Here is a 27,162-nt window from a genome sequence, read left to right as displayed (position 1 = left end):
TGTCTGCAAGTAAAGCCAGCGGATGTGGAATGAGCCAACAGTAGACCGAGGCAGCTGGCCACTAGAGAGTGCTTATGGGTTATTTAGGTGCTGTGACGAGACCATCAGTCTGACTCGTGGGGGTTTTCTTCTAAGTGGGCAACTTATTTGCAGGCATAACCGTTTTTCCAACAAACCTCAGTTTGGTGCATTCTCACAGCCAGATTGCGTTCAACCTGACTCTAAGGTTCCGACAACACAGGCCCAACCACTTCTAACCCTAGCAGGACAGAGGATGGACAAGGCAAAGCTCAGCAGAGTGGAGCTGCGCTGTAGAGGAGCCACCCCTGCATGGAGCAGAGGGCATCCTGGGAATATCTCTGGGGATCTGAACTCCTCAGCCCACTGTTCCAGCTAATGAAATATCTTTAGTCAGGCCAGTTTCCGAGCAAACTAATGAAATCTGTAGGTCTAAGTCTGAAAACAATTTTGTCATGAGGATGTAAGTGTGGTTTTTGATAGGTTTAATTTAAATGGATGTTGGAATAACATGGGGAACCCTGGGGCTAAGAGCTGCAACTTCATCTATTTGGTCCGATTAGAATACCCATCATAACTGCCTGGAGGAATCAGGAACATTCTCTCTGGCAGAGATGAGCTGAGGAAGGGCTATTCATCCGATGACCAGGAGAAGAAGGGCTTACTGCTCCAGGACAGAGGTCAGCAAACATTCCTCCAGCGTTCTCCTTGACCTGGGAAGCGTATTTTTAAAATAAGCAGCCATTTCAGGGCCACAGGAATCAGGACTTATTACAGTGAAGAAGAGAAGCTTGTTCCTTCCAGGGCTAGAACATTCTGTAGGTGACTTTTCAAGTCTTAACCATGTGCTATTATGACATCATTGAAATTTAGTCAGGGTAAAGTCAAGACATTTAAATGGAACTATTTATTTCCTTAAAAATATAGCTTAACTTTCCCTCTCCAACTCTAGAAGGACTATTAGGAGGAAGGGAGACAAGATGACACGACTGTTCTTACAAATCCTAGGGGGCTGTTGTGAAACATCCTTGGTGTCAGTCCAGTTCATGAAACCTCACATCCCTTTTTCCACCCAGACAGGTCTTTGCCCTCACAATGCTTCTTCCAGCCTTGCCTAAGGAGGAGAGGGAAGCAGGAACAACAGAGAAAAGCATGACAATCCAAATATTCTGAGGTTCAAACACCATAGACAATTAACCCATGTAACCCGTGGTGCCCAGGTTTCAGTGTCATTTGCTACTGAGATCCAAGGACTTCATCTTTTTGCCTTGTTAAGACTTTCCTCTCCCTGGTTTTTTCCTAGAGCCCATATTAGCCTTGGCAACAAGTAAGCAACTTTTATAAGGATGGGTCATTTTGTTAAACATCCACATCTCTGAAAATTTGGGATCCCCAAGTGAGTGACCTGATTAACAACGTTCACAAGAAACACAGCTGCAGAGATGACGGTGGGCGCCAGCTTAGCCATGTCTCATGCACAACCTGGGGAAGTTTCCTGTCCATTTCTCATGCAACTGACATGGTCATTTTCCTCTCCCTGCCATAGACTTCCAAAACCTTATCCAAATCTAGGGCAAACTCGAGCTTTTTCCTCTGGTGTGTTGTCTTCACGGATGCTCTCCAATTTACGTGAGAATGCACCTCTCTCTTCATTGTTTGGAACACGAAGGCAATTGCAAATTATTCTGACTCCTTACCACCTCTCCTCCCCATATACTAATCCCTTCTACCAGGTTCACTGCACATCCACACCCTAATAGAGGAGGATATAGACTAGGTCACATGAAAATCGCTGGACCACTCTGCATAGGTGAACTTGTCTCCATCCCCTGCAGCAGTGATGAACTGTAGGTTCCACCCACATCAGTTTGTCTCCCAAGGAAAGACTCTTACCAGTAGTTCATCCCATCTGTCTCTTTAACAATTTTCTTGGCACAGATAATTGCATCTGTGAGGTCGTCAGTGATCAAGTCTGTAAGAGAGAGTAGAGGGTTAGCTGAGATTTTATTGTTGGAGCTGGGGAGACCCGAATCAGATTTTCTTCACTTTTCTCACTGCTTTTGGAGCAGGCGGGTTGGAAGAACCATGAGCCGTATCCTTATTTTTGTTACACTTCTTCACAAATCAAAGAACTGTTTTTGTTTCTAGACCATCCACATCTTAAAGTTTCAGACTCCTTGGTGTTTCAGAGGAATGGACCAGCCCTGAAAGGTTTTTGGAAATGTGTTTAGGGAAAACACAACAGGAAAATGTTTTTTATGTCTTAAAGAAACACACAAGTGAGAGAGGACAGTACAGTGTTTTCTTTACTTGTGTTAATTTGACATGGAACATCTCTTTATAGATAATTATTAAACTTTTGTCTATTGTAACTTTCTGGTTTGTGCAATAATTTTCTTTTCTTTCTTTTTCTTTGTAGAAATTTTTAAGTTTTATGTCAAATACATCAATCTTTGCCTTTGTTACTTTTTCTATGGCTTTCAGATGTAACAAATCTTTCAACTGAAAATGTGTTCATTGACGTTGCTTCACCAGAAGTGGTCTCAAAATCCTTCTCAACACAAACATGACAGAAAAAGGCAGATAAACAAAAAAAAGTCCAACATCATTTCTGTTGCAGGTTGGTTTCTCCAGAAGCAGTTGCTGAGATGGGTTTGGAGTGCAAGGTGTTTATTAGGGATCCACACCTGTAGAAGAAACGGGCAGAAGCAGGGCTGGGCAGGCGGAGACCATAGCTGTGATCTAGACCCATCAAACCTCACCCCCTGGCCTTGAGCCTGTGGTGAATGTTGCCCATCAGAGTTGCCCAGGTTGGACCCCTCTGAGGCCCAGTTTTTATACCCCAGCTGCACTCACTCCCCGGGTTTGGCTGCCCACGGGACCTTAGGGAATGCAGCTCTTGACACCCGAGCAGGTGCCGGTAGACAGTGCGCAAATCACACAAATGCAGCTGGGACCAAATGTCCTTCCTTTGAGGGGAACCTGGGAAATCCACATCCACGCCCACCACAACCACCAATCCAAGACACAAAAACCCAAACCATTTGACAGAATTTCTATTTAACAACTGAGCAGAGATTTTGTAGGCATTGGGTAACGCTCGATATTGACAAGGGTGCAATGACATATGCACTCCTGAGTTCTTGCTGATGGAAGTGTAATGGACTCAACTTTTCTGGAAAGCAAATAAAGCTTTATTAGCTTATAAAAGTCTTCTGCCTTGTTTCTGGGAAGAGAATTATTTATAACAATAGCTATTGCTATTAGTTGACCTTTATGGAAAATGTACCCTATGTCCAGCACGTATGAAGCCTCTTCATGCATTATCTCCCTCATACTACAGGATTACCATGGCTACAGCCATTAGCATCCCTGTAAACTGGGGTCACACACCCAGTAAGCGAGTCTGCCTTCAAACCTAAGGCTACTTCCTTCCAACAGAGCTACTGCAACAAGATTCCCGCCTGTGCAACACCGTCTGCTAACAAAGTCGATAATAAAAGTATAAATACTTCATTAATTTTTCAAGTAATTATTATCCAAACTTAAGGGCTTGGTATCTAATACAAGTTCAGATTACTTAGAAACACTTTATTTCATGTGCATACATTCCTGATGAGTGCTTGAGACACTGCGGTTTGTGATTGAACGTGGTTGGGGCCTGTTTCCTAGGAGAAGTGGGTTCTCTGGGGTCTCCAGGGATGGCAGGACACAGATTACACAGAGTAGGGAAGAAGCAGAGTGTACGCTGTTAGATCTGCCTCGGCGCAGCCCTGGGGCCAGCACGCAGAGAACAAAGCTCGTGTTTGCGGTGCGGCAGGTTGCCCGTCTGGAGATGCTGTGCACGGTTTGGTGGGAGGCGTAGGTACTGCAGGCCTGGGTCATACAGATCGTGGAAGGTGTTTGTCAATGTCCCACTTTGTTGCACAACTGAGAGGTTTTGCAAGTGCAAGTTGGACGTGAGTTTGAATTTCCTTAGGATAATGTGTTAAGCTAGGTCGGGGCTGGGGAATAAAGGACCTGGCACGGGGCTGAGATGTGCGAAACCCAGTGAAATTGCCACAGAGGGGCAGCAGAGGGGCAGAAACGAGCCCAGAGAGCAGGTATGTACCAGCACGCGAGCCAAGAATGGCTTCTGCTCCATTTACTTCAAATAGACAATTCTGTCCAGTCAAACACAGATAAGGAAAGGGTTAGGTTGAACATCAAAGCATCGTTCCATGGAATCATTTATTCTCCCCCATCCAACAAAAGAAAACAGCAACAATCTACACAAAAAGAACTCGTTCTTTTCAGGTAAAAGACTTTGAGTTCTACTGCAAAGTCTGTCTCTCCCCAGCATAGTCCTGGCCCCCAATGGAAATACCACTACCTTGACCCAGAATTTACATCTCCTCGTACTCTCTGAAGTGACAATGGCCAACTCAGATGCCAGGCTGATATGAGAAATAGAGATTAATGTAAGTGGGCTATAGCCTAGATGCAGGGGGCAATGATGGTTTTCTTAAACATCTCTTATTTTAATGAGGACTAAGTTATTGGAGGGAAATAAAGATTGCTATTACATTATTATAGGTATGTGAGTTTGTGTATACATAGATATGTTTATATTTCTATATATGTATATATAACAAATATTATGTCCAAATAGTTTGGGAAGGCCGCAGCAATCTGAGGAATATGGTTTGGTCTGGTACTAACAAGAGCACGTAGCTTCAGCAGGTGGGCGTGAGGTGCATGTATTCTGTACATGCATGAGGTGTCACCTACCTTGCACACACACTCTAATGCTAGCTTGTTTCTAGGTTCTCATGACGAATGTCCCTACTTCTGTAATCCATGGGACAGAATGACATTGTCCCTAAGTACAGCCTCTCTGGCCTGAGGCTGGGGGCGGCCGGTCATAGAGGGTGATTAGAGTATAAAACCAACATCTTGTTTTCTATTTTAAAGCTGTCCCTAAAAATCCCAGGCTGTTGACGATGAGAAAACAGATATGAGTGATCCTTCACCTCTAACCACGAACCATCTAACATTTTAATTTCTGAGAATCCATGGTTGTCTTGCAGATATACATTTACCCCAGACTTCCTTAACTGGCACAACATTGGACAATCCTCAATCAGTAAACTGCATGTAAAGTCAAGCACGGCCGTGAGCGGCAGATTTTCTCTCCTACTGTAAACAACTAGACAACTAGACAAAACGTGATCATGATTTTCAGGCATTAGACAACAGGGAATGCAGAATCCTTGAGAGATAGAAACCAGACGAGGCTCACCTTGTGACTGCTGTGACCGTCTGCCCAGTGCCACTTTCCAGACCTTGAAGGTAAAACCCAGACAGGAGATGGCAGTCTACGTGGAGGAGACAGAGATGAGAGGCTGAGACAGTTGGCATTTGTCGAGAGGGTCCCTGAGAGGAAGGAGTCACCAAAAGGAGCACGCCTGAGCTCTGCAGAGAGATGCCACTGAGTCTTTGGCTGAAGACCAAACCGGGCATGTCGAGGGTAAAACTCCATGAGACTAGTCAGAGAACTGTTGCGAGGGACCTCAACAATTGCAGGGGTCAGCCAGGGCTGGGAGACATGATTTCTGACTGGTCAGAGGAGAGAGGCTTTGCTGAACCTTAGGATATTCAAGAGAGGCTAAAAGGGAAATACTTTGAGAGTAAGGCTGAACTAGCCCTCCCATAATGACTGCTCTAGAACATCCCTGACCAGAACTAACTGCTTGCCAAGATGAACTTCAATAATCCTTAAAGGAAGACAACACAATCCAGACACTCAACAATGTAATACACATGCTGTCTAATATCCAATAAAAAGCGATCACGTGTACGAAGAGGTATGGAAATGTAACCCATAACCAGGAGAAAGATCAGTCAAAGGGAAGACCCAGAAGTGACAGAGTTGATTGAATTAGCAGACAAGAAACTTAAAACAATGCTTATAAATATGTTTATTGCTATCAAGGACTTACAGGAAAACATGAATCAAATGAGAGAAATGAAAGATATAAAATAATTACCTAGCACTGAAAAAATGCATTACCTGAAATGAAACATTCAGTTGGTGAATTTAATAGATTAGGCACTTCAGAAGAAAGATCAGAGAACTTGAACATAGAGTGGTGGAAACAATTGAAAAAGAAAAAACAAAGAAATCGAAAAAGGCTGAAAAAAAAATGAAGAGCCTCAGTGACCTATAGGAAAACATTAAATGATCTAACACATGTGTTATTAGACTCCTAGAAGGAGAAATTAAAAAAGTATCCACTCGGGGACCCAAAATGTTAGCGAATATCAAGCAAGATAAACACACACAAAAACCAGACATTTGTGATCAAATTGCTGAAAATTGGTGACAAAGAGGAAATTGTAAAAAGGAGCTAGAGGAAAAAGGACACATTACCTACAAGGAGCCCGAGAAAATCAAGAGTCAACTCTATTATATGTGAAGTGGTATAATGTTTTTTGAAGGTAGAATGTGATGCATATTGTAAACCCTAGAGGAACCACTAAAAATAAAACAGAAGTACAGCTAATAAGCCAGTGGTGGAAATAAGAGAGAATACTGGAAAGATTCAATTAATCCAAAAGAAGGCAGGAAAAATAAATCAAGAATAGATGGATAGATCCCACAAATAGATGGTAGATTTTAAAGTAATCATATCAGCAATTACATTAAATATAAATGATCAAAATCAAGGTTCAGCAAACTATGTAGGACCCACAGGCCCAACCTCTGTTTTTGTAAATAAAGTTTTATTAGAACACAATCATGCCCATTCATTTACGTATTGTCTGTGACTGCTTTTGTGCTATGTGAAGAGTTGAATAGTTACAAAAGAGACTATAAGGCTCACAACACCTAAACTGTTTATTATCTGTCCCTTTCAGAAAAAGTTCCCTGGTCTAAACATTACTGTTGAAAAGCAGAAGTTGTTGGACTGGCTATAAAAGCAACACCCAATTATATGCTGTCTATGAGAAATTCACTATAAATGTAAACATATCAAAGATATTAATGATAGTTCCTTTTTGAAGTTTTCATTTCCCAGCATAATCTCTGCTTTCAATAAGTTACTTTTATCTGGTTTTTGTTGTTGTTGTTGGTGGTGGTGGTGGTCTCATTCTTTCATGTCAGTGACACTCCTATGAAGTCTAATGCCCCTTAGTTATCTGCACTTATTTAGGAGAGGGACACTAAAAAGCTGATTAGGAGTTCTGTACACAGAGGTGGGGATTTTCAACTGTGCATCTCACTGTAGGGAGATCTAGCTAGTTTGTTCACTGGGAAGTCCCACTTCAGTTACTTCCTTTCCATCTGGCTGGATTCCCCAGAACAAGGTCTTCTCTTCTGGAGAGGCTAGGCTGGTTGCCAACATTCCAGGATCGGAGTGAAGGAAGGTGACTGGGACTACAGAAACTTAACTCCATGTTTCGTATGGAGCTCTCACACTCAAATGTTGGCGAGGTCTCTCAGTTGAGAGATGTTCTACTTATCCTGTCCAGGAGAGAGAGCCCCAGTATCCTGCCAGGGTTGAGGAGGAGCAGTCAATACATGAATGGAATCAGGAGGGGAATCAGCTGCTCCTTAACTGGATTTCCAATTGATCATCCTGTTGTCAACCTGCCTTCCCTCCAGTTTCCAGAAGTAGCTGGTGCTGCTAATTTCTGAGCCCTTTTGGGATCCTGTGGTTGCTTCTTGGCTTTCCCATGGTCAGTTTAAGATTCAGGATTTAGCAATTCTCTAATTGCTAAATTAGTCACCATTTGTCCTCTCACTTTCCAGCTTCTAACAATATACACAGCCAACCACCATGTTTAACTAGAAGACTCTATTGGCAAGCTCATAGGAGATGCTAATGAGAGTGACCAAGAAGGGAAGGAGTTTAAAAGTCAAACCTGTAACAAGTGAAGGTACTGAATGTTTGAGCCTTGGAGATAAGAATTGAAGATGAGAAATACTTACTAATTATTTTCAAACATTTAATAAGTTGCTGTGTATAAAATAGAGAAAATCTGTTTTGAATAAATCCAGAAGGAAAAACTAGTATTAATGGAAGAAAGCTATAAGGACATGGATTTTGGCTCAACAAAAGAATGCTCTAAATTAAGGGTTGACCAACAATTGGTCAGGAGGTAGCGAGCATTCCATAGTATTGTAGGAGTAGGGACAACTTATTAGGTAAATTAACATAGTGTTCCATCATTCATACATTCACACTTATGTACTGGTTATCTTGTATGTGTCCAAGAGAAATAAAAGTTTATTTCCTGCTCCTCAGGAATTTTATCACTCTTTGTCTTCACCCTTGCTTTTTTCCCTACATTCATTTAGTTAATGAATATTTCTTGAGCTCCAACAATGGCCAGGGACCATTCTAGGCACTGAGGATACACCAGTGATCAAAACAGATAAAACTTCTGCCCTCACAGAGCTTACCTTCTAGAGGGGGAGCAAACAAGACAAACACTTACTTCACTCCATCCTTCTACCGTTGAGTGTCCCTTGCATATTCTTCTCCATACCACCAGCCATGACCATCATTCAGGTCTTTTTATCTCTCACTTAAATCGTCTCTTCTTTAATCTGTCTCACACCCAGCTTGCATATTAATTTTTCTGAAGCAATGTTGAATCAACTGACCTATTCTGATTTCCTAGTGCAGGCAGAATCAGTGTATGCTCCTTAGCCTGGGTCCCAAGGTCCTCTGTGGTCAGGTAGTCATCAACCTCTACAACCACATGTCCTGTTATTTTTCATGCACCTTTTTGCTTTTTTGTTCTCCTTACCTGGAATGACATTTCTCTATCTTTGAATATCCAAATCTTACCTATCTTCCAAATCTTAGATAAAATATCATTATGTCTACAAAGCTTCCCATGACTTTATTAATAATATCTCTTTCCTTGGAAGCCCACACCTGTTTACAGTCATTTATCGAACTTCGTATAAGCACATATTCTCTTCCCTAACGCCAGAATTCGTGTTGGATGCGTCCTGCTATGCTCAGTTCTGTGCACACATATATTTCTCAAGTGATTGAAGTGAAAGACCTGGAAGTGAATTCTAGCGTCATTTCTACTGTTTACAAAGTGCTATGTGAAGTGAATTTATTTGTCTCATTCTGTACAAAGAAACGTAAACTGCATGTATTGAGTGAATTGCTATGGAAAACAGTTGGTGGAAAGCAGTTGGTGAACAGCTTTTTCCTTCTTAATGCATATATTTAACTTTTCTATGCATGAAAGGGTAGTAAGGTCATTTATCCAGGCCCCTGTTTTTGTGGTGGGCTTCATAAAAACCACCCTAGAAGGTAAAAGTCATCTTTGGACAAGTAGGCCACAGGATCATGAGTGTCACCTTGGGGAACTGTTGAATAAGTTACTAGCCTAGCGCAGACCTACTTGCACATCTGGACTCCAAATTCTGGTTAAAGCAGAAGGTGTGTGGATATTCCATGATCAACTTCCCCGTCTATCCCTACGGATAATATCTGTAGAGTCAAAAGCATACCTGAGCAGGCCACATGACAGTGATTTTTCTCTTGCAGCTTCCCACGTCTGCACCACGTGTAACTGTTTATCTTAAAAATGCCATAGTCGGTGCTCCCGTCCTCCAGGTCAGTCTGAGCAGTGGTGTTGTAGTGGCTCTCGTAGTAGGCCATGCAGATCCCTAGAGGGAGAAAAAGCCAGAAATGTGAGGGGAAAAAAAAGCATTTTTTTCTCCAACCCTGCTCTGAGGGGGAGAGTTCCCTTATACATGTTAAGGGAACATGCTCTGCTCCCAACAAAGCTTGGGGAGGGTCAGGGCTGGTAGTGAACCCGAGTGGCACAGGATGGGCAGGGTGGCACACATAGTCAGTGGCTGAGTTTGGACTAGACTAAACGTCAGGTCTGCCCCCTACACTGTCAGCAAGAATGGTGGTGTTTTCCCCTTCCCTTGCTGGTGTCATTTGTACAGGACTCCAGGAGTGAGGACAAGAGGGGCAGGGAGGAGGAGAGAAGCCCCCGAGAGCAGCAGTTAAGGACATGTGAACAGCCAGCAGCCGTCCCTGTTGGGCAGAGCATGGACAGGCTGGGAGCAAACAGAAGTGAGTGTGGATGGGGCCTTTGACATCTCAAGGGAGAGTCCAAGGGAAGAAAGAGAACAGGAAGGGAGAAATCTCACAGTTTCCAAGGCTAAAGCCCCGGTAATCGTCCAGGCCAGCCCTCGAAAATATTTTTGCCAGTTTACAGCGAGTGTAGATTTTGGGTTCAACGACTGTGATCAGGCAGCCCATCAGGGCCAAAGTACCAGCAGCCTTCATCCCCAGGCCTGTTGAAGGCAGAACCTGTCAAAAATGAGAGACCACATCAGACAGCCCTGCTTTGTCCTGATTCCTGAGACTAAGTCTATTGCCAATGAGAACTTCGAAATCTGCCAGCCTAGATGTCTCCTGTCACTTGTGAACATTCAGAGCCAGCATCAGGGAAAAACCAAGGGCAGTGAGTACACAGTACAGGGAAAGGGTGAGTGCAGGCTCTCTAACCCTTTCTACATGATTACTTTCAAGTAAATGCTATGTTCCTGGGACCAGGCGTGCAAAGAAATTAACCCTCAATTGACGTCCAGATGAACCACAGAGTGTGAAGCATTTCTAGGATTCCCATTTTAACTCTATGAAACAAAACAAAACAAAAAATAGAATACAAAGAGGTAACCATTCCCTATGCACGTGGAAACAGACACCTCAGTTTCAGCCTGAGATGAAATATACATGGGTCTACATGGACCACTTTAAGATTTATTGTTGGAGGTTTATTAAAGGGAGAAGATTTAGCACCTTATCCTTCTTCCTTTCTCTTTCCTTGGTACTTTTCCAAATGTGGGAATGTTGCTTCAAAAATATCAGTGTTACATTGCAAATGCAATGTTTTTTGGGTTTCTTCCATCACTGTTTCACGGGCCTTCCTAAAAGTCGGGTGTCAGCTGAGGAGCAAGACGGGGTGGGTGACTGTGGGTCAAAAAGAGGAGGAAAGTGCTGGCGGTGGGAGTGGAGAGGGCGTAAAGAGATCCCACCGAATTATTTAAAATGGGAGTAGGATCAAGAGGTCCATGCCCCATTGGCTACTGGTTTTCCAGAAGTGATTCCTCTCTTGAAGGAATCTGTCTTCCCCAAATAGAACAACCTTGCTGGGATGAGGGTGGAGTGAAATTTCTGAATACTGTTCCTCATACTGAACCTGATATTCATACATATTTTCATCCAGTATCATTTTCTTTATCTGCCTAGAAGTTTCTAGAGTTGTTAATTTCTCCTCGTGGAGCTAAGTTTTCCCACTGAGAGGTGAGGCTAAAACCAGGGCTGAGTATTCAGCAAGGCCAGAGGGAGAATCATTATGGGGGCTTTAAAGTAATTAAGCAATAAGGTGACTACATCTCAGATGGGGTATCTAGAATACATACCGGTGGGTAGCAAGGGTCATTAACTAGGTCTGCTTTTGTAAGTAAAGTTTTATTGGCACATAGCCACGCCCATTCAGTAATATATTGCATATGGCTGCTTTTTCCAGTTGAGTGTTGTGTTAGAGACCGTATTGACCACGAAGTCTAAAATATTTATTATCTGGCCCTTTATAGCAAAAGTCCCTGGGGTATAGCAGTGAGTTATAACCTAGCATTGTGCCAGGCACTGAGAAGGAGACCAACGAGGTTTATGACACAGAGCTTACAAATTCAGATGGTTTCCACCCCTTGTCTTAGAATCTCACTGGTCTCAAACAAATCAAAATAAAACAAAACCCCGCAGCAGTGCTGGCCCCAAGTACAAAGTTCTACATCCTTCAAGCCAGGGGTTGTCCTTGCTGATTCTTTGGGACAGTGGCTTCATTAGAGTAATTTAGGTCTTACTAAAAAGGTACCTGCCTCACAGACACCCCTCAGGTGATTCTGGCGGAGAAACACTTCTACTTACTCAATCAGTGATGGGCAGCTCACAGGAGCTTCCTGTAGCCCATGAAGCCATTCCTGATTCTTACAAGGCACAAGTGATCTTGGCCTCAACCAAGGACCTTTCTTTAGAGCTTTAGAGAAAGAAGAATTCTTAGCTCTTCTGTCTCCAACTGTCTAGAGATTCTAGGATTCTATTTCTTGGGACTTAGGTGGTAACTACATTTTGGAACTGTCTACTTCTCCTTTCTACGTCTTCCTGGGGCCTCCCATTCCAGTGAGAGCTTGTTTCTAAAGCAGCAGTCTCTAAACTTTATCACAGATCCCATTGGTAAAGGAAATTAAGCGTGTATTCCCAGTAGGTGGACACTGAACTATAAATCACACTCATGCTCTTCTGTATTAATACGTGATGTAAAGTATAAACATAACAAAACTAAAATTTGGAAGAGGGTGAGACAGAGGTTAAATTACCATTCAACACTTGTATTAACAGCACAAAATAGCTTTCTCTCATTGAATTGTTATTATTAATAAAATATTTTTAGTGAGAGCAGAAAGATTGAATGGGATTCATCAGATTTGAAAACTTTGGTTTAATGCTCAGTGGATCAATAACTAAAGGGCTAGTTTCGAGATCCATTTATTTCCATGCTCAGATTTAATGATATTTGAAATTAATTCTCGTCGTGGTATATGCGGATCTAAGGAAAAGAAATTCTTGTTGGTTGCACATAATAATCATTATATTCTTTTCTTAAATTCTATATGCCAATGAATCAAAGATTTCATTGAAATTTACCTAATACAATTTTACTTTTCCAGTTATCAATCTTTGCTTTTGTAACTTAATTAGAAATAATCAGAGTTTTCTATTTTTAATAAATGGCCTTGAAACCTATCCTTTTCTTTTGGAAGATTTTAGAAGAGGTTGGGAAGTATTTCTAAGATTTTAGAAGTGTGCAGATATAAGACAATTTTGAGTACCAAATCTCAAAATTCCAAAAACATAAATAGGATAGTAAAAAATTCTCTTTCCCACCCTCTCAATCAAGCGCTAGTTCTCTTTCCTACAGGCAACAAATGATACGACTATGTCTTCCAGAGATGTGATACACACACACACATATGTGAATATAGTCTTTGAGTTTTCTTCTTCAACTATTCCTGTACCTTACTTTTAAAACTTGGTAATATATTTTAAGGATCTATTTTTATGACTGTGCTGTATTGCAGTGTGATATAACATATTTAGTCGACTGGGTATCGATGCACATTTAAATTGTTTCATTCTTGTATGATAAACATATTAAACTAAATAATCTCACACGTATGTTATTTGCATATTTGTAAAAATATCTGTAGGATAAATTCCTAGAAGTGGAATTGCTGAGTTTTAGAGTGCTTTTGTAATTTTGCTAGACATTGCCAAATTGCCTTTCACGTGGGTCTGTACCAGGAAGATAAGGCTCTTTCCCCTCTGCCTGGTCAGCAATGGCGTTATTAGACTTTTTAATCTTTGCCCATCTGAGAGGTGAGAATGGTTCTTAATACAGTTTCAATTTATATTTCCTTTCATACATTCAGGAGCCATCTGTGGATCTTTTTCTGTGAACTGTCTCTAATATAAAAAATATTATAGGTTTGGTCTTCAAACATCTTTTTCAACTTCCTTTGAATTAAGGATTTTACTAATCAGTGAGAAAATCAAGGTAGATTGTGCCTTTTTCTTTCTTCAAAAATGTGTGTTTAGCAAGTTTGTGAGATATAAAGTAAATATACAAAAGTCAGTCATAGTCTTATATACCACCAATACAAAATAGAACTTGACATTATAAAACACTTTTAAAAATAGCACAAAAACGAAGTCCTTAAGTTTAACTCTAACGAAATATATGCAGGACCTATGTGCTGACAACTATAACAAATGAAAATACCAAGAGGATCTAAGTAAATGGAGAGATACTCCATGTTCATGGATTTGAAGGCTCAGCATTATAAGATTTGATTGATAGATTCAATGGAATCACAAACAAAAACTGAGAAAGTTGTTTTGAAATGTTAATAAGATGATTCTAAAATTTTTATGGAAAGATAAAGGGACTGAATACCCAAAACTGTTCTGAAAAAGAACAAAGTTGAAGGACCTTGGAACCTGGTTTGAAGACTTCATATAACACTGCAGTAATCAATACAGTAGGGTATGGTGGAAAGATAGACACATAGAACAATAAAACGGAATAGAGAGCCCAGAAATAGACTCACAAAAATATAGTCAACTGAATTTTTATGAAGATGTAAAGGCAATTAAAAGGAAAAATGAGTTTTTTCAACAAATGCTACTGGAATGATTGGGTGTATATTTGCAAAACAAACAAACAAACAAAAGTGCACCACCAATAAAACAATAAAAGTAAAACAGGTATGTTGAAGGAAACATACAGAAGAATTCTAAATAATCTTTGTAGATAATCCCTTGTCCAGGAAATGGAGCTTAATTCTCTTCCTTTTGAGTAGGGGGTGGATTTAGTGACTTGCTTCCAACAGAGAGAGTATGGAAAGGGGAAAAAAAGTGACTTTATATTAGAGAAACCTGGAAGACCCCACCTTAGCCAGTGATGAAGGTTGATCTCATCAGTCAAGAGTCATGTTCTGTAGCCCCTGATGTGATGTGATGAGAAGGGCACTTACCTCTGTGGTTTTCTCCCCTGGCATCCACAATCCCAGTCCAATCATAAGTCAAAACCCCAACGAAGGACATTCTACAAAATACCTGACCAGAACTCTTTAAATGTATCAAAGTCATGAAAAACTAGATGAGAAATTGTTACAGACCAGAAGAGGTGAAGAAGATACAATGATTCGATCTAATGTGCTGTCCTGCATCGGCTCCTGGAACAGAGAAAGGACAATATTCATAAAACTGATGAAATCTGAATAGCACCTGTAGTTAATGCATTGATTTCTCAGTTTTGACAAATGTGCTGTGGGTGGGTCCCATGTTAGAGTCAAGGGCCTGGGTAAAGGGAAGATAGAGAGAAATATAAACTTAGTCTAAAATTGTTCTAAATAAATAAATCTAAAAATATCTGCTCCTTTGCATAACTCTCATAGCCGCTTATAAAGTTGAGCAAACGTGAAACACTTGTGTCATATGGTGCTTTACAATAAGGAGTATCTATTTGGTCTTCACCCCAGTTTCTTGGAAACATCCTAAGTAATAAGAGTGAGAAAGGTGTCTGATATTCATAACAAACCCCTTTCAACCACACCTGAGTTTGTGTTAATGACATGACTGTCAGAACATCTAAGGATAGGGGCTGGTCACCAGGGGAAACAACCATGTGATCAGAGGGTTGGAACTTTCAGTCCCATCCTCTCGCCTCACCCCGGCCTCCAGGGAGGGGAGAGGGGCTGGAGGTTGAGTCCAGTCCCCAGTGGCCGGTGATTTAATCAATCGTGTCTATGTAATGAAACCACAATAAAAACCCAAAAGGAGGGGCTCAGAGAGCTTCCAGGTTGGTGAACCAGAACATATCCACACGCTGGGGGGCTGGTACCTCCTAAACTCGACCCAGACAGAAATTCCTGTGTTCAGGACGCTTCCAGGCCTGACCCTGTGGATGTCTTCATCTGACTGTTCCTTCGTAACCTTTAATGGCCTTTGTAATAAACTGATAATCTAGTAAGTAAACTGTTTACCTGAGTTCTGTGAGCCCCTCTGGCCAATGAATCAAACCAGAAGAGGGGACTGTGGAAGCCTCCAAATCATAGCCTGTTGGTCGGAAGCACAAGGATCAACCTGGATTTGTGATCGGCCGTCTTGGGGGACCGAGCCCTTACCCTGTGGGATCTGATGGCTGCGTCTCCATGGAGATAGTGTCGGGACTGAGTTAAATTACAGGACACTCAGTCAGTGTCCATTGAGAATTGAAGAACTGCTTGGTGGTGCTGGGAAAACACACAGACTCAATGGACTTGCTTATGGTAAAATAAAAATGATTAATAGCTAAATCTGACAACACTTTTAGCTACTTTGCCCATGACAAACCCAGCAACCATGGCACAAAAGATTTTTGAGATCACTCTTCTCATTACAAAGTATTGTGAAGAATCTATTATTGAAAGGCCCCATGTCTGTAAAATTAACCATAGTAACTACTAACGCAGTTCACCCTACTAATATAGTCTGATCTTACTTTTTTATAAAATGGAACCACGTTGGTGATAATCTGGGCCGTCTAACTTGTCATATGTTGCAATAAGCTGAAAGAAATGGGTGTCTATATTATTGTCACTCCGCTTCTCCGGGGCATGTAAAATAGGATGAAAGACTCAAGAACAATACAGCTCAGGTATGTGACGGCTGGCGACTGGCCCCTGGAATTGGAGAGGAACCCGTCTTTACAAGGGATGGACTTCGGTCAGGATTCTAGGCTACCTTCCTCTGAAATAATAAGGAAAAGTGATAAAACAATGAAAAAAATGCTTTGGTTCATCTTTCTTTTTTTTTTTTTTTTTTTTTTTACCATGCGTGTTTGTTTATGTTTACAGTTTTCTCTGCCATTTTTCTGAGTAGAAGAACCTGGAAAGTTAAGAATGCAAGGTCTGGAATCAGACTGCCAGGGTCTGAACGTTTGCCCTGGACAACTACGAATAGTTACTTTAACTTCTCTGTGCTTCAGCGGCGCCTTCTATAAAACGGGATCGTAACAGTACTTTCTTCAACAGAGTAGCTACTTGGTAGCCCAAGTGAAGGTGATACGTGTAAGCTGTTAGAATAGTGCCTGCTACGTAACAAGAGCCTCCACACACGCGGGTTACTACCGTCATCCATGGAGATGACCGCTGTGGCTCTTTTTATGACCATGGTGAAGAAAATGAAGTCTTAGGTCAAAGCAGCAGGCAGGTTGGGTAGCGATTTTGATGAAGAAACATGAGACCACTCTCAATAAAGATTCATTCATCGGAAGGGTCTGGAGGATTTTCAAGTTAGAGTTCTCAGTGCAGCACGTTGGGAGATCTGAAAACGTTTTGTAAGTGATTGTACAGGGAGGGTATTCACGTGCATTCTTTCTTTACAGGGTTTCTAAATGTGACCAGATCCCCAAAGGAACCTGGGACTTCCAAAATATTAGGAACTGCTGCTTTTGAGCCTGCTCCGCGGAGGTTAGACGGCTCACCCCCTGGAGTCCTCTGCCCTGCCTCGAGGGACCTGCTCGGATAGGACACGAAGCTTCCGTGGTCTTTCATGCCACACGAATCTTGCCCTGGCTTAATGTTTTGCCTTCTTAATGTTTTTATTCCTTGACATTTTTGACATTTGCAGAATACATAATGAAAGATCTCCAGTGTTCCAAACACTCCCAGGTCCTTCAGGCATGGTTCAGGACCATAGGGTAACATTGATTACTCCATGAAACACACACTAACTAAACTTTGTGGCAGTCATTCGTGCTCTGATCTTGGGAGAATCTGTGTGTGTGTGTGTGTGTGTGTGTGTGTGTGTGTGTGTGTTAGTGTTTAGTCCTTCCCATCAAATTCCTGCTACCTTTTCCCCCCACAAATGCCCACCTATTGGTAGACCTTTTTCTTTGCCATCATCTTTGCAAATCTTCCCCATTTTCACTTGCAGATGTCAGCGTGTCATGTTATCTCCATTTCTAATTTTTTTGAAGTCCAAGATAAATGCAGAAAAAACTTGCACTGTGGCTGAACTCTCCTTCACTTCTTGAGAGGAAAATGTCTGTGTGGCATGACTTTTTCCATCATTTAATCCAACTGTTGCACTCTCAGAATACGAAAACTCAGAACCCTCGCAGGTCCCTGTCAAAGGCAAAATAGATGCTCCTGGGAGCCAGATGACTGGGGAATGAGGTCCCCACCAAACTACCTCTAGCCTTGAATGTGTCCCCCCAAAAGGAGGGCCCCAACTCTGCTGGAGTCCCGATTGCGTTGCCACTTTTAAGTGGGAAGGAAGTTCTGTGGGAATAAAATCCTGATTCCCTTGCTGTCATTTGTTTGTTGTATCCGAGGTTTGCAGTAATTTGTAAGCATGTGTTTAAAATCCCACCTAACGTGTATCTCCGTTCTCAATGCTGGCAGACTCCAACGGTGAGAACTGAATCGTCTGGTGACCTTTCCGATGTATAATTTAGATTCAGAAAAAATCCCAATAACGAATCTGGATTCTTGAAGTTTACAATGAAAGACAAACTATTTATAAACAAATAATAAAACCAATCAAAATGAGATTTTTTTTTCAACCAGAAAGACCCTCTAGAAATGTTATAGTCTAGTACTGTCTTTGGTTAGAAAGATGCGGCTTGAAGCGTTACCTTGCTGCATTTTAACGTGTAGCACAGTTTCTCTCCAAGTGAGCATTCAGTAAGTGCCTGTTGAATGAATCTTTGTGATTAAGTGACTTTGCTATAAGAAAAAGTTTCCTGGTGCCTGGCCCTACCTAGTCAGAGCTTAATAAATATTGAGTTAATAGGACATACCTATGGAAACTCACTGTAAAAGCCAATCATAACAAACAACCATTTAACCCAGAGATGCAGCTTTCCACAAACCAGCTAATATCGCCAACAACAATTGGAGTCATCACTCTCCCTTCTGAGCACAGCAATCATCTAGCAGAATTCTAAGCAAGAATTATTTACATAATCATGGTTGTTGCCCCATATCCTTTATTCAGTTAATCGGGGAGTATACTTCTGTTCACAGTGGCTGACCTGGATTAAGGGCCTGCTGCACCCTTTAGAAATTGTCATTTCTTTTACCATCTCCTAGAACCCTTGGCCCGCCCCCCACCCCAAGCCCTGAGTGCTCAGAAGGCCGGCCCCCATCTCTGCTCACCTCCCTTCATTAAGCAGTGGATCCTCAGCCTGTTTCCATAAGGTACTGTCACCGGGCCAGCGTCTCACGTTATAGCTGCTCCCGTGTACCCACGGCCCAGGATTTTACACTTTGCCTTCCACAGTTTAATGTCTTTGATGAAAAGATACCACTGCTTGCGAATCTGGATGGGTTTTCACAGCAGAGTTTGCACCACTAATGAGTTTGCTTAAGAAAAGTCGAGGATCCAAGATTTCACGGCAATTCCATTTGCTGACCCAGATGTGGTAATAATATTTGATATGAACTCAAGCAAGCATTCCACGGATGTTAAAAATCATGGGCACTTCCAAGCGGTTATTATTTCTAATTTCATTTGGGGGTTTGGGGAAACTCTTGATCCTTTATATTTTTCCTTTGACTGGTAACCTGGTTTGTGGAGTATCTGAACCTCCTGTCTCTGGTTTCTGCACACAATCCATGCACTTTCCTGGTGATTAACATCTCCATTAGCTACTGGGAAAAGGTAGGCACAGGCCCATTTTGTTTTGAAGGCAGCTCTTGCAAAAGATTTCAAAGGAGGAGATGCTAAAATGATTGGTAAAAATGAGGTTGGGGTTTCTGTGGATTTAAACTAGTTATGCCTTTCCTGTGTCCTGCTAGAAAGAATAATCATATTTAATTTGGTTTCTGGAGCTGAGAGAGCAGCGACTGGCTTTGGGATGATTATGGGTTCTTTAGGGAGATTAATTAAAGATACTTACTTGGGCCAAGCGAGAATCTGGTCCTGCGTTATGTGTTAAAGACACTCCTGTAATTAATTGCACATAAAAGATGAGTATGCACTTTTATCTATTAAAAATTATCACAACTTAAATTTTTTCCCTTTTCAAGAAATAGTGTAACCGTTTTGTAAAACAATACTTCTCACTTTCGATGATGCAGATTTCTTTATTCCCCCAAAGAATTGCTTGGAGATAATACGATTTCTGTGATTATGCATATCCACTTTCAGTATAAAGCAGAGGCTGGAGGTATTTGGATGTCAAGAATTTTGCAGTATTTGGAAAGCCTGCACCTTTTAAAATGTAAGAATGTTTGGAAACGCAGACTCTACTTGGCTTAGAAAATCCAAGGACTAAATTTGTACATCACCCCCTCCGCTTTCTGCAGCTGGGCACATCAGACACGTGATTCTGCCAGAGAGCAGAGCTGGCACCAGGCTCGGTTTCCATAACCTCAGGGCAAGGTGAGGAAGCACGGCCCCTGAACCCGCCCCAGAATGTGAAATGGAAAATCTAATCACCCCTGCCCCTGAAGAAAATAGGCAGAGCACAGAGAATCATTGCCCGGAGGGAACAGTCCTCCCTTGGAGACAAAGTCCAAGGGTGACTTTATTTTTGTGTCTAAAATAAGTTCACAAAATCATAGGCAAGGAAGATGATGTGAATGTAGATCTTCTGTTCATCTTTGCACGCATCATAGGCCCAAGCATGGAACTTCGTACATTGTTGGTGTGAAATATGTCTTTTTTTGGCTTGCATTATTAAAGATCTGGAACATTGGGCTTCCCTGGTGGCGCAGTGGTTGAGAGTCCGCCTGCCGATGCAGGGGACACGGGTTCGTGCCCCGGTCCGGGAAGATCCCACATGCCGCGGAGCGGCTGGGCCCGTGAGCCATGGTCGCTGAGCCTGCGCGTCCGGAGCCTGTGCTCCGCAACGGGAGAGGCCGCAACAGTGAGAGGCCCGCGTACTGCAAAAACAAAAACAAAACAAAACAAAAACAAAAACAAAACAAAACAAAGATCAGATGCTACTAATAATCACAAAAAGATATGAGTTTGAAGTGATTGTCTAGCATTCAAATTTCTATTTGAGGGGGAATGCATACAATATTAATGTGGCTTGGTTTCCTTTGAGGTCCGAACAGCATTATATATACATATATATATAATATATATATTATATAACTTATATATTATACAGATGGCAGTATTGGATATATTCCTTAATCCCCCCCTTGGAGACAGACTGCTTGGTGTCAGAAACTCTCCTGAGAAACAATGTAGATATATTTTGCTTTAGTTTGTGCCAGCCCTAGTCTTTGTAGGGAAAAACATTCTGCTAACTTTCCTTGATGACCGCGGGCGGGGTTTCTTGGAGAGAAGGCGATCTTGAGAGTTCTTGAGAGCTGAGGATCCAGGAGTCTAAGTAACGGCCGGGAGCTTTGTCAGACCCCACTGCTTCCTTTGCCTCATAAAACAGCTATCTACATCCATCTCTGTTTATTTTTTCTCCTGCTTTTTCATTTGCTTAATGGACTTCAGCTGAAGACTTTCCTCAATGTCTGAGGAAAGTCAAGTCTAATAAAGCCCTGAAGACTTAGCCGGCTGAGTTCAGCACTTTTGGATGATTTTGTCTGACTTTCATCTTTGCTGCTGCAGAGACGATGGCTGAAGAGCTCCCTGGGAGGAACCCGGAGGATTTGGAGCCTGGGAAGCAACAGCCCGGATGCGTCACCCTTCACCGCTGCGCCCTGCTCGCTCTTTCCTCCTAAGCCCTCTGGCTGGCTCGTCTTGGCAGCCTGTGCCTCTTGCAGCCCTCTTCCCCGCTCCCTCACCCCCTCCCTCCTCCCCTCTCTTCCTTCCCTCCCCTCCCCCTCCCCCTTCCCCTCTCTCTCTCCCTCTCCTTCTCTTTCTCCTTCTTCTTGAGCTGTTTACCTCCACTCTCATCCCATTTACTCTGCCCACAGGCTCTCTGACTTACTCATGAGCCAGAAGACGATCGAGCCCAGCCTTTCAGTCGACCACACCAAGGGCTGTAAGGGTTCAACACGATCGATGAGGCGTCTCCCATGTCCCCAGGAAGCTCCCACTCTGGTGGGTATGAGCAATGGCCGCGTGGGAGATGGTGAAAGGAAAAGTATTCTTGTTGGGGGTCCGGGAAGGCCAAGTTGAGAGAAGCAAGATGATCTGATGATGGAAGGTTTTGACGGCAAAGCCGAAGGCTGAAGACTCTGACGTTCTAGGGTTTGAGCCCCAGATCACCTTCATCAGAAAGAGCTGGCTGACCGCTTAAACACACAGATTGCTGGGTTTACAAACCGGGCCCACGGAATCCACACTTCTGGGTCAGGGCCCAGAAATCTGCATTTTCAGCAAATACCTCAGGTGATTCATTAGAAGTTGGAGAACCACTGACTAAAGCAATAGACAGCCTTGAAATTCAGAAATTAAATGCTTTTATTTTTAAGCTGTCTTCAGAGGTTGTAAATCTTTTTAAAAGCAGCATATTTTAATAAGTGAGTGTAATCCTTTCACATTGATTGTGTTTATGGACCCATCTGGGTTCTTTCTACCTCCTTTCTTGAACCACGCTTTTTCTTTGGCCATTTTTTCCTACTTTGTTGGCATCTGTTCATATGATGAAGCTTTGTTGTTGTTGTTAGTTGTTGGATCTGCTTTTCTTCCCCCTCATGCTGGTTTGAATATTACAGCTTTTCATTCTTCACTTTTTAGTAACATTTTTTTAATTTGCTTTTCTTTTAAATTGGAGTATAGTTGCTTTACAATATTGTGTTAGTTTATACTGTACAGCAAAGTGAATCAGCTGTACGTATACATATATCCCTTCTTTTTTGGATGTCCTTCTCATTTAGGTCACCATAGGGCACTGAATAGAGTTCCCTGTGCTATACAGTACTTTCTCATTAGTTACCTGTTTTGTACCTATGTGCTGTGGAATATGTATACAATGGAGTATTCCATCTATACAATGGAATATTACTCAGCCATAAAAAGGAACATTTGGTTTTAATGTGTATGTTTTATTTTACCTTTTCCTAATGACATGCAAAGTCGTACTTCTTCCATAACACAAAGATACTGTTAATAGGCCAACATGCTTTCATACTTTCCATTTTATCTCCCTATCTTCCTGTTATTCCTATCTAAAATTTCAGTTCTATCTCCTGCAACACAAAATACAATCAGCTATTATTTTTTTACTATGCGTAGTTAGCTACATCCACATAGTTTACCAGCATCTTTCTTGCTAAAGACTATATTCCTTAAAAATTCAAGAAAGGTCTGAGGGTAGTCAACTTTCTACGTTTGTCTGTGTTTGACAATGACTTTATCTGGCCCTCCTGATTGAATGATCTTTCATCCTGGTCCAGACTGATGACGGTTCCTTTCTGCGTCACTTTGAGGATGTCACCCTGCTGTCTTCTGGTATATGTTACTGGTGAGATGTTGGGCCGACAAGCTTTCAGGTGGTTGTTGTAGCCTTGCGTCCTGGTGTTCATGCTCTCATATCACCTCCTCTTTTGAGTTTGGGTGACTTGCTTCTAACCAATAAACATGGCCATGGAGATGGGATGTCACTGCTGGGGTTACACTGTGCTGTACAGGCAGACCTCAGAGATATTGTGGGTTTGGCCCCAAACCACTCCAATAAAGTGAGTATGGCACTAAAACAAGACACATAATTTTTTTGGCTTCCCAGTGCATGTAAAAGTTATGTTTACACTATACTGTATTCTATTAAGTGTGCAATAATATTATGCCTAAAAAGCTATGTACATATCTTCATTTAAAATTTTTATATTGCTAAAAAATGTTAACCACCACCTGAGCCTTCAGTGGGTCATAATCATTTTTACTGGTGGAGGGATTGAAATATTGCGATAATTACCAAAATGTAAAATTTTGTAAAATTTTTTTTTCAACCTGTAAAAAATACATTATCTGTGAAGTGTGACAAAGTGAACGACAAAATGAGGTCTGCCTTGCTAGCGGACTGGCTCTAAGTTGTGTGATCTTGGAAGGGGATCCTTCCCCAGCTGAGCCTCCAGATAAGAGCCTAGCCCTGGCTGCCACCTTGATTGTACCCTCACAGAGAGCCCAGCTAAGCCGTGTCCAAACTCCTGACCCAGAGAAACTGTAAAACAAAAAAGTGTGTGTTCTTTTAAGCAATCAGTGTTGTGCTAATGTTTTACATAACATAGAAAACAAATACATGACCCAGCTGTTACTCATTTGAAAGTAATCTGTCATTTCTCCCTTGTAACTTCTGAAGATTGTCCCTTTTTTCTTGATGCTCCACAGTTTCACTGCAGTGTCTAGGTGAAGTTTTATTTTCCTTTATCCTTTCCACATGTGCACAATATATGTAAATATACACATATACTCTTTTTTCCCTTCAATTCAGGAAAATCCTCAGCCGTTATATTTTCAAACATTGCCGCTCCACCATTCCGTACGTCCCCCACTTCTGGAACTCCTAGTAGATCCACATTCACAACATGTATGTTTTCTTTCTGCAGTGGTAGCTTCAAAGACCACTGATCACAGACCACCATAACACATGAATAATAATGAAGAAGTCTGAAGCGTTGTGAGAATTACCAAATGTGGCCCAGAGACAGGAAGCGAGCAAATGCTTTTGGAAAAATGGCGCCCATAGACTTGTTCACAAGGGTGGCCACAGACCTTCAGTTTGTCAAAACCACAGTATCTCTGAAGTGCAATAAAGTGAGGTGTGCCTGAATGTTTGGAATCCAGGAAGGAGATTAGCCTGTGCCGTCAGAACACTCTCTCTGTTGGAGAGTCCAGGAATCAATATTGTTCAATATTCTTATCGTCATATTTGGTTAGGATAGAATATTTCCAATTCAATTACATGCATTTTTTGACCAAATCCTCTTTCGCCGTTGTTTTTAGAGGGAGTATATGAGAAGCACTTGAGCATCCACCCTGTTAGGTTATAATTCATGTTATCAAAGTTTATCATCTGCTGTAATAGGCAGATGTGATATTGAATTACACTGGCTTGAAAATTATGTATGATATTTACACACGCCTTCAAGGGGAGTCAATTTGAAAATGGAACATGTAGGCACTGACTATGTTTCCGCAGAAGTTGCAGAAGCATGTTGCCGTGGGGAAGCCTTATAGGACGGGAGTAAATGCAGGGGATGGGATGCGAGGCAGCTGGGAGCACAGCTCTGGGACCAAGATCAAGACTGGCTGGGTGGGAATCCCAGCTCCTCCGCTTCCTCTTTGCTCAGTCTTGGACTCTGTGCCTGGGTTTTGTCATCTGTAAGATGGAGAGAATAATAGAACCCCCTTTACAGAGTGGTGGTGTGGTCCAGAGACTCAGTCTCAATCCAGTGTGTGCCTGGACATTTCTGGCATCAGTATGTACTCAGGGAAGACCAGCCATTGTCATCCCAGCTGTAAAGTCTGCCACACCAGCAGCTTTGAAGAGGATAGTAGGCTTCAGATGTGTAGGATCTAGTGTGTTTGTTCAAAAGAATCAGGCTCGTCATGACGGTTAACTTTCTATGTCAACATGACTGGGCCCTGGGCTGCCCAGATATTTAGTCAAACATTCTAGGTGTGTCTGTGAGGGTGTTTCCAGATGTGATCAACATTTGAATCAGTTACTAAGCAAAGCAGGTTGCCCTCCCCAGTGTGGGTGGGCCTCGTCCAATCAGTTGCAGACTTGAATAGAACAAAAGACCAAGTAAGAGACAACTCCTCCTGCCTGACGGCCTTGAATTGAAACATCAGTTCTTGGGGCTCAAGGCTGGCAGCCTTTGGACTAGAACTTACACCATGGGTTCTGACAAGTTTGTGGACTTGTCGGGATCCTTAACTGCACAGGCCAGTTCCTCATAGAATGAAAACCATGGCCCAAAACAATGTATAGGCACATGTACACAGGCAAACACACACGGAGAGTTCATACCACGTTTGACACAAACCTGTCCCAAGATCCCCACATTAGCTGGATGTCAAAACACTTTCCTTGACAAATCCACATTCATTTGTGTATTTCCAAGGAAGCTGAAATCATTCTACTGCCATGTACTCCCCTGTCCCAATGGGTTATAAATAAGATGCTGAGATGTCTATTTTAATCTGCGGAAAATATTTCATTACCAACTAAATACCAACTGAAGGAAGCCAGAAGGAGATTTTACGAAACTGAAAGTATATTTGTTCTCTCGCTTCTCAAGGAACTGTCTCACCAGCTGAGAGATCAATATGCTGAACTTAACACATCTCCATCACTGGATTCTATCATTTTAAAGAGAAACTCAGACTCACTACAGCGCACCCACCAGAAACACATGAAAGGCTTACTTCTGTGTCATTTCCTTATTTTCCTTCAGAAGGCAAATTTTAAAAAATATTTGATGTTCTTATGTCAATATTTTCTTCTATAGATTTTGACCCATTGCCAGGAATATCATTTTTCCTAGAAGCATACAGTCATTTTATCTCAGATGTTTTCATCCAAATGTTTTATAGCAATACACATTTCTGGAGGAACTCATTGTTTTGAAATACAGCTTGAGCAAGGAGTTGATGGATGGTACATCCTTAATTTCATTTCTGTTGCTCTTTCATGCTATCTAGAGAGGAGACTCAGAAAACTGACACCATACTTGTGATAAACGCTGGTATAAAAAGTGGTGGGATACTGTTCATCCTCTTGAACCATATGTCCCAGGTCTGGAGATAGATAATCATAATTTATAAGAATCTCCGGACAATGTCCTTATCTGGACCATATTGACATGGTCCCAGGTAGAATTATCTAGCAGGCAGCTTTCTTGCCACCTCACAACACACACATCTTTCTCTAGAGGAAGTCTTATTCCATCCCCCAAACCCAGAGGTATCCAGCATCCTAATAACCTAAGCATGAGACTACCTCTGCTATAGCATCCCGTCCAAGCCCACAAGCCCTAGCAGAGCTGCATCCTTTAAATCTTTGCCTTTGTCTACTCAGTATTGACATTGTCTACTCTGTCCTTTCCTGAAGGCCTGTTCTCTGTTCTTTGTGCTCAGGGTTAATCAGAGTTCACTTGTCTCAAGTAAAGTATCTGCATTTTAAAGCGAGACTTCCATGGCTGAACCTGGAAGGGGAGACCAGTATGGAGAATCATGGGCCCCCAGCAGGAGCATCTTGGAAGAACCCATGTTACTCCACATACAGAAAGAAGGAGACTTGTAGAGCTCTTGGTGACATTTCTTCTTAAAGACCCGCCTTGCTGACCAAAGTTTTCTTACTCATAATTGGAAAGCAGCCCAAATATTCTTTTTAGCTGAAAAGTGAGCTGGGTGTGTGAAACATTTGGAAACAGTGATTAAAGCACATACAGGGTCCAGTGTATAAAGATGAAGGTTCTCTTGGACGTGAAGGACCTGTCCTGGAGTGATGTACAATTGGCATCAACCCCCAGTGCCATAGTGGAGGATCTCATGTTTCCAGAATAAAAATAGAATTGTTGTGCTCAATTTTGTCTAAGCTGAAAATGTTCCAACCAGAGATTCCTGGGGAGTGGGGAGAAAG

The 27,162-nt window shown here is 42.0% G+C and overlaps 1 protein-coding gene across 1 annotated transcript; it reads right to left on the bottom strand.

Annotated features, from left to right (window-relative positions):
• Positions 1-1,062: 1,062 nt before the first annotated feature.
• On the bottom strand, positions 1,063-10,334 carry LOC115839956 (lysozyme-like protein 1). The gene is made up of 4 exons (XM_030832299.2): positions 10,196-10,334; positions 9,542-9,700; positions 1,912-1,990; positions 1,063-1,132 (listed from the first exon to the last, which is right to left on the bottom strand). The coding sequence occupies exons 1-4, from the start codon at positions 10,332-10,334 to the stop codon at positions 1,063-1,065; spliced, it is 447 nt and encodes a 148-aa protein (XP_030688159.1).
• Between the last annotated feature and the right edge of the window lie 16,828 nt (positions 10,335-27,162).

The sequence above is a fragment of the Globicephala melas genome, chromosome 2, assembly GCF_963455315.2.
Source record: "Globicephala melas chromosome 2, mGloMel1.2, whole genome shotgun sequence".
Taxonomy (NCBI): Eukaryota; Metazoa; Chordata; class Mammalia; order Artiodactyla; family Delphinidae; genus Globicephala; species Globicephala melas.
The sequence above is the reverse complement of the archived record's forward strand: the minus strand, read 5'-3'. Positions and strand labels throughout refer to the sequence as shown.

What these genes read in the sequence shown, in the direction of transcription:
- LOC115839956 (XM_030832299.2), bottom strand. Translation starts at nt 10,334, where the DNA reads ATGAAGGCTGCTGGTACTTTGGCCCTGATGGGCTGCCTGATCACAGTC. An exon ending in GGGCTTTAGCCTTGGAAACT is followed by an intron (nt 9,701 to 10,195) that starts GTGAGATTTCTC and finishes TTCTCCCTCTAG; the next exon opens with GGATCTGCATGGCCTACTAC. An exon ending in ACAGATGGGATGAACTACTG is followed by an intron (nt 1,133 to 1,911) that starts GTAAGAGTCTTT and finishes TCTCCTCCTTAG; the next exon opens with GCAAGGCTGGAAGAAGCATT.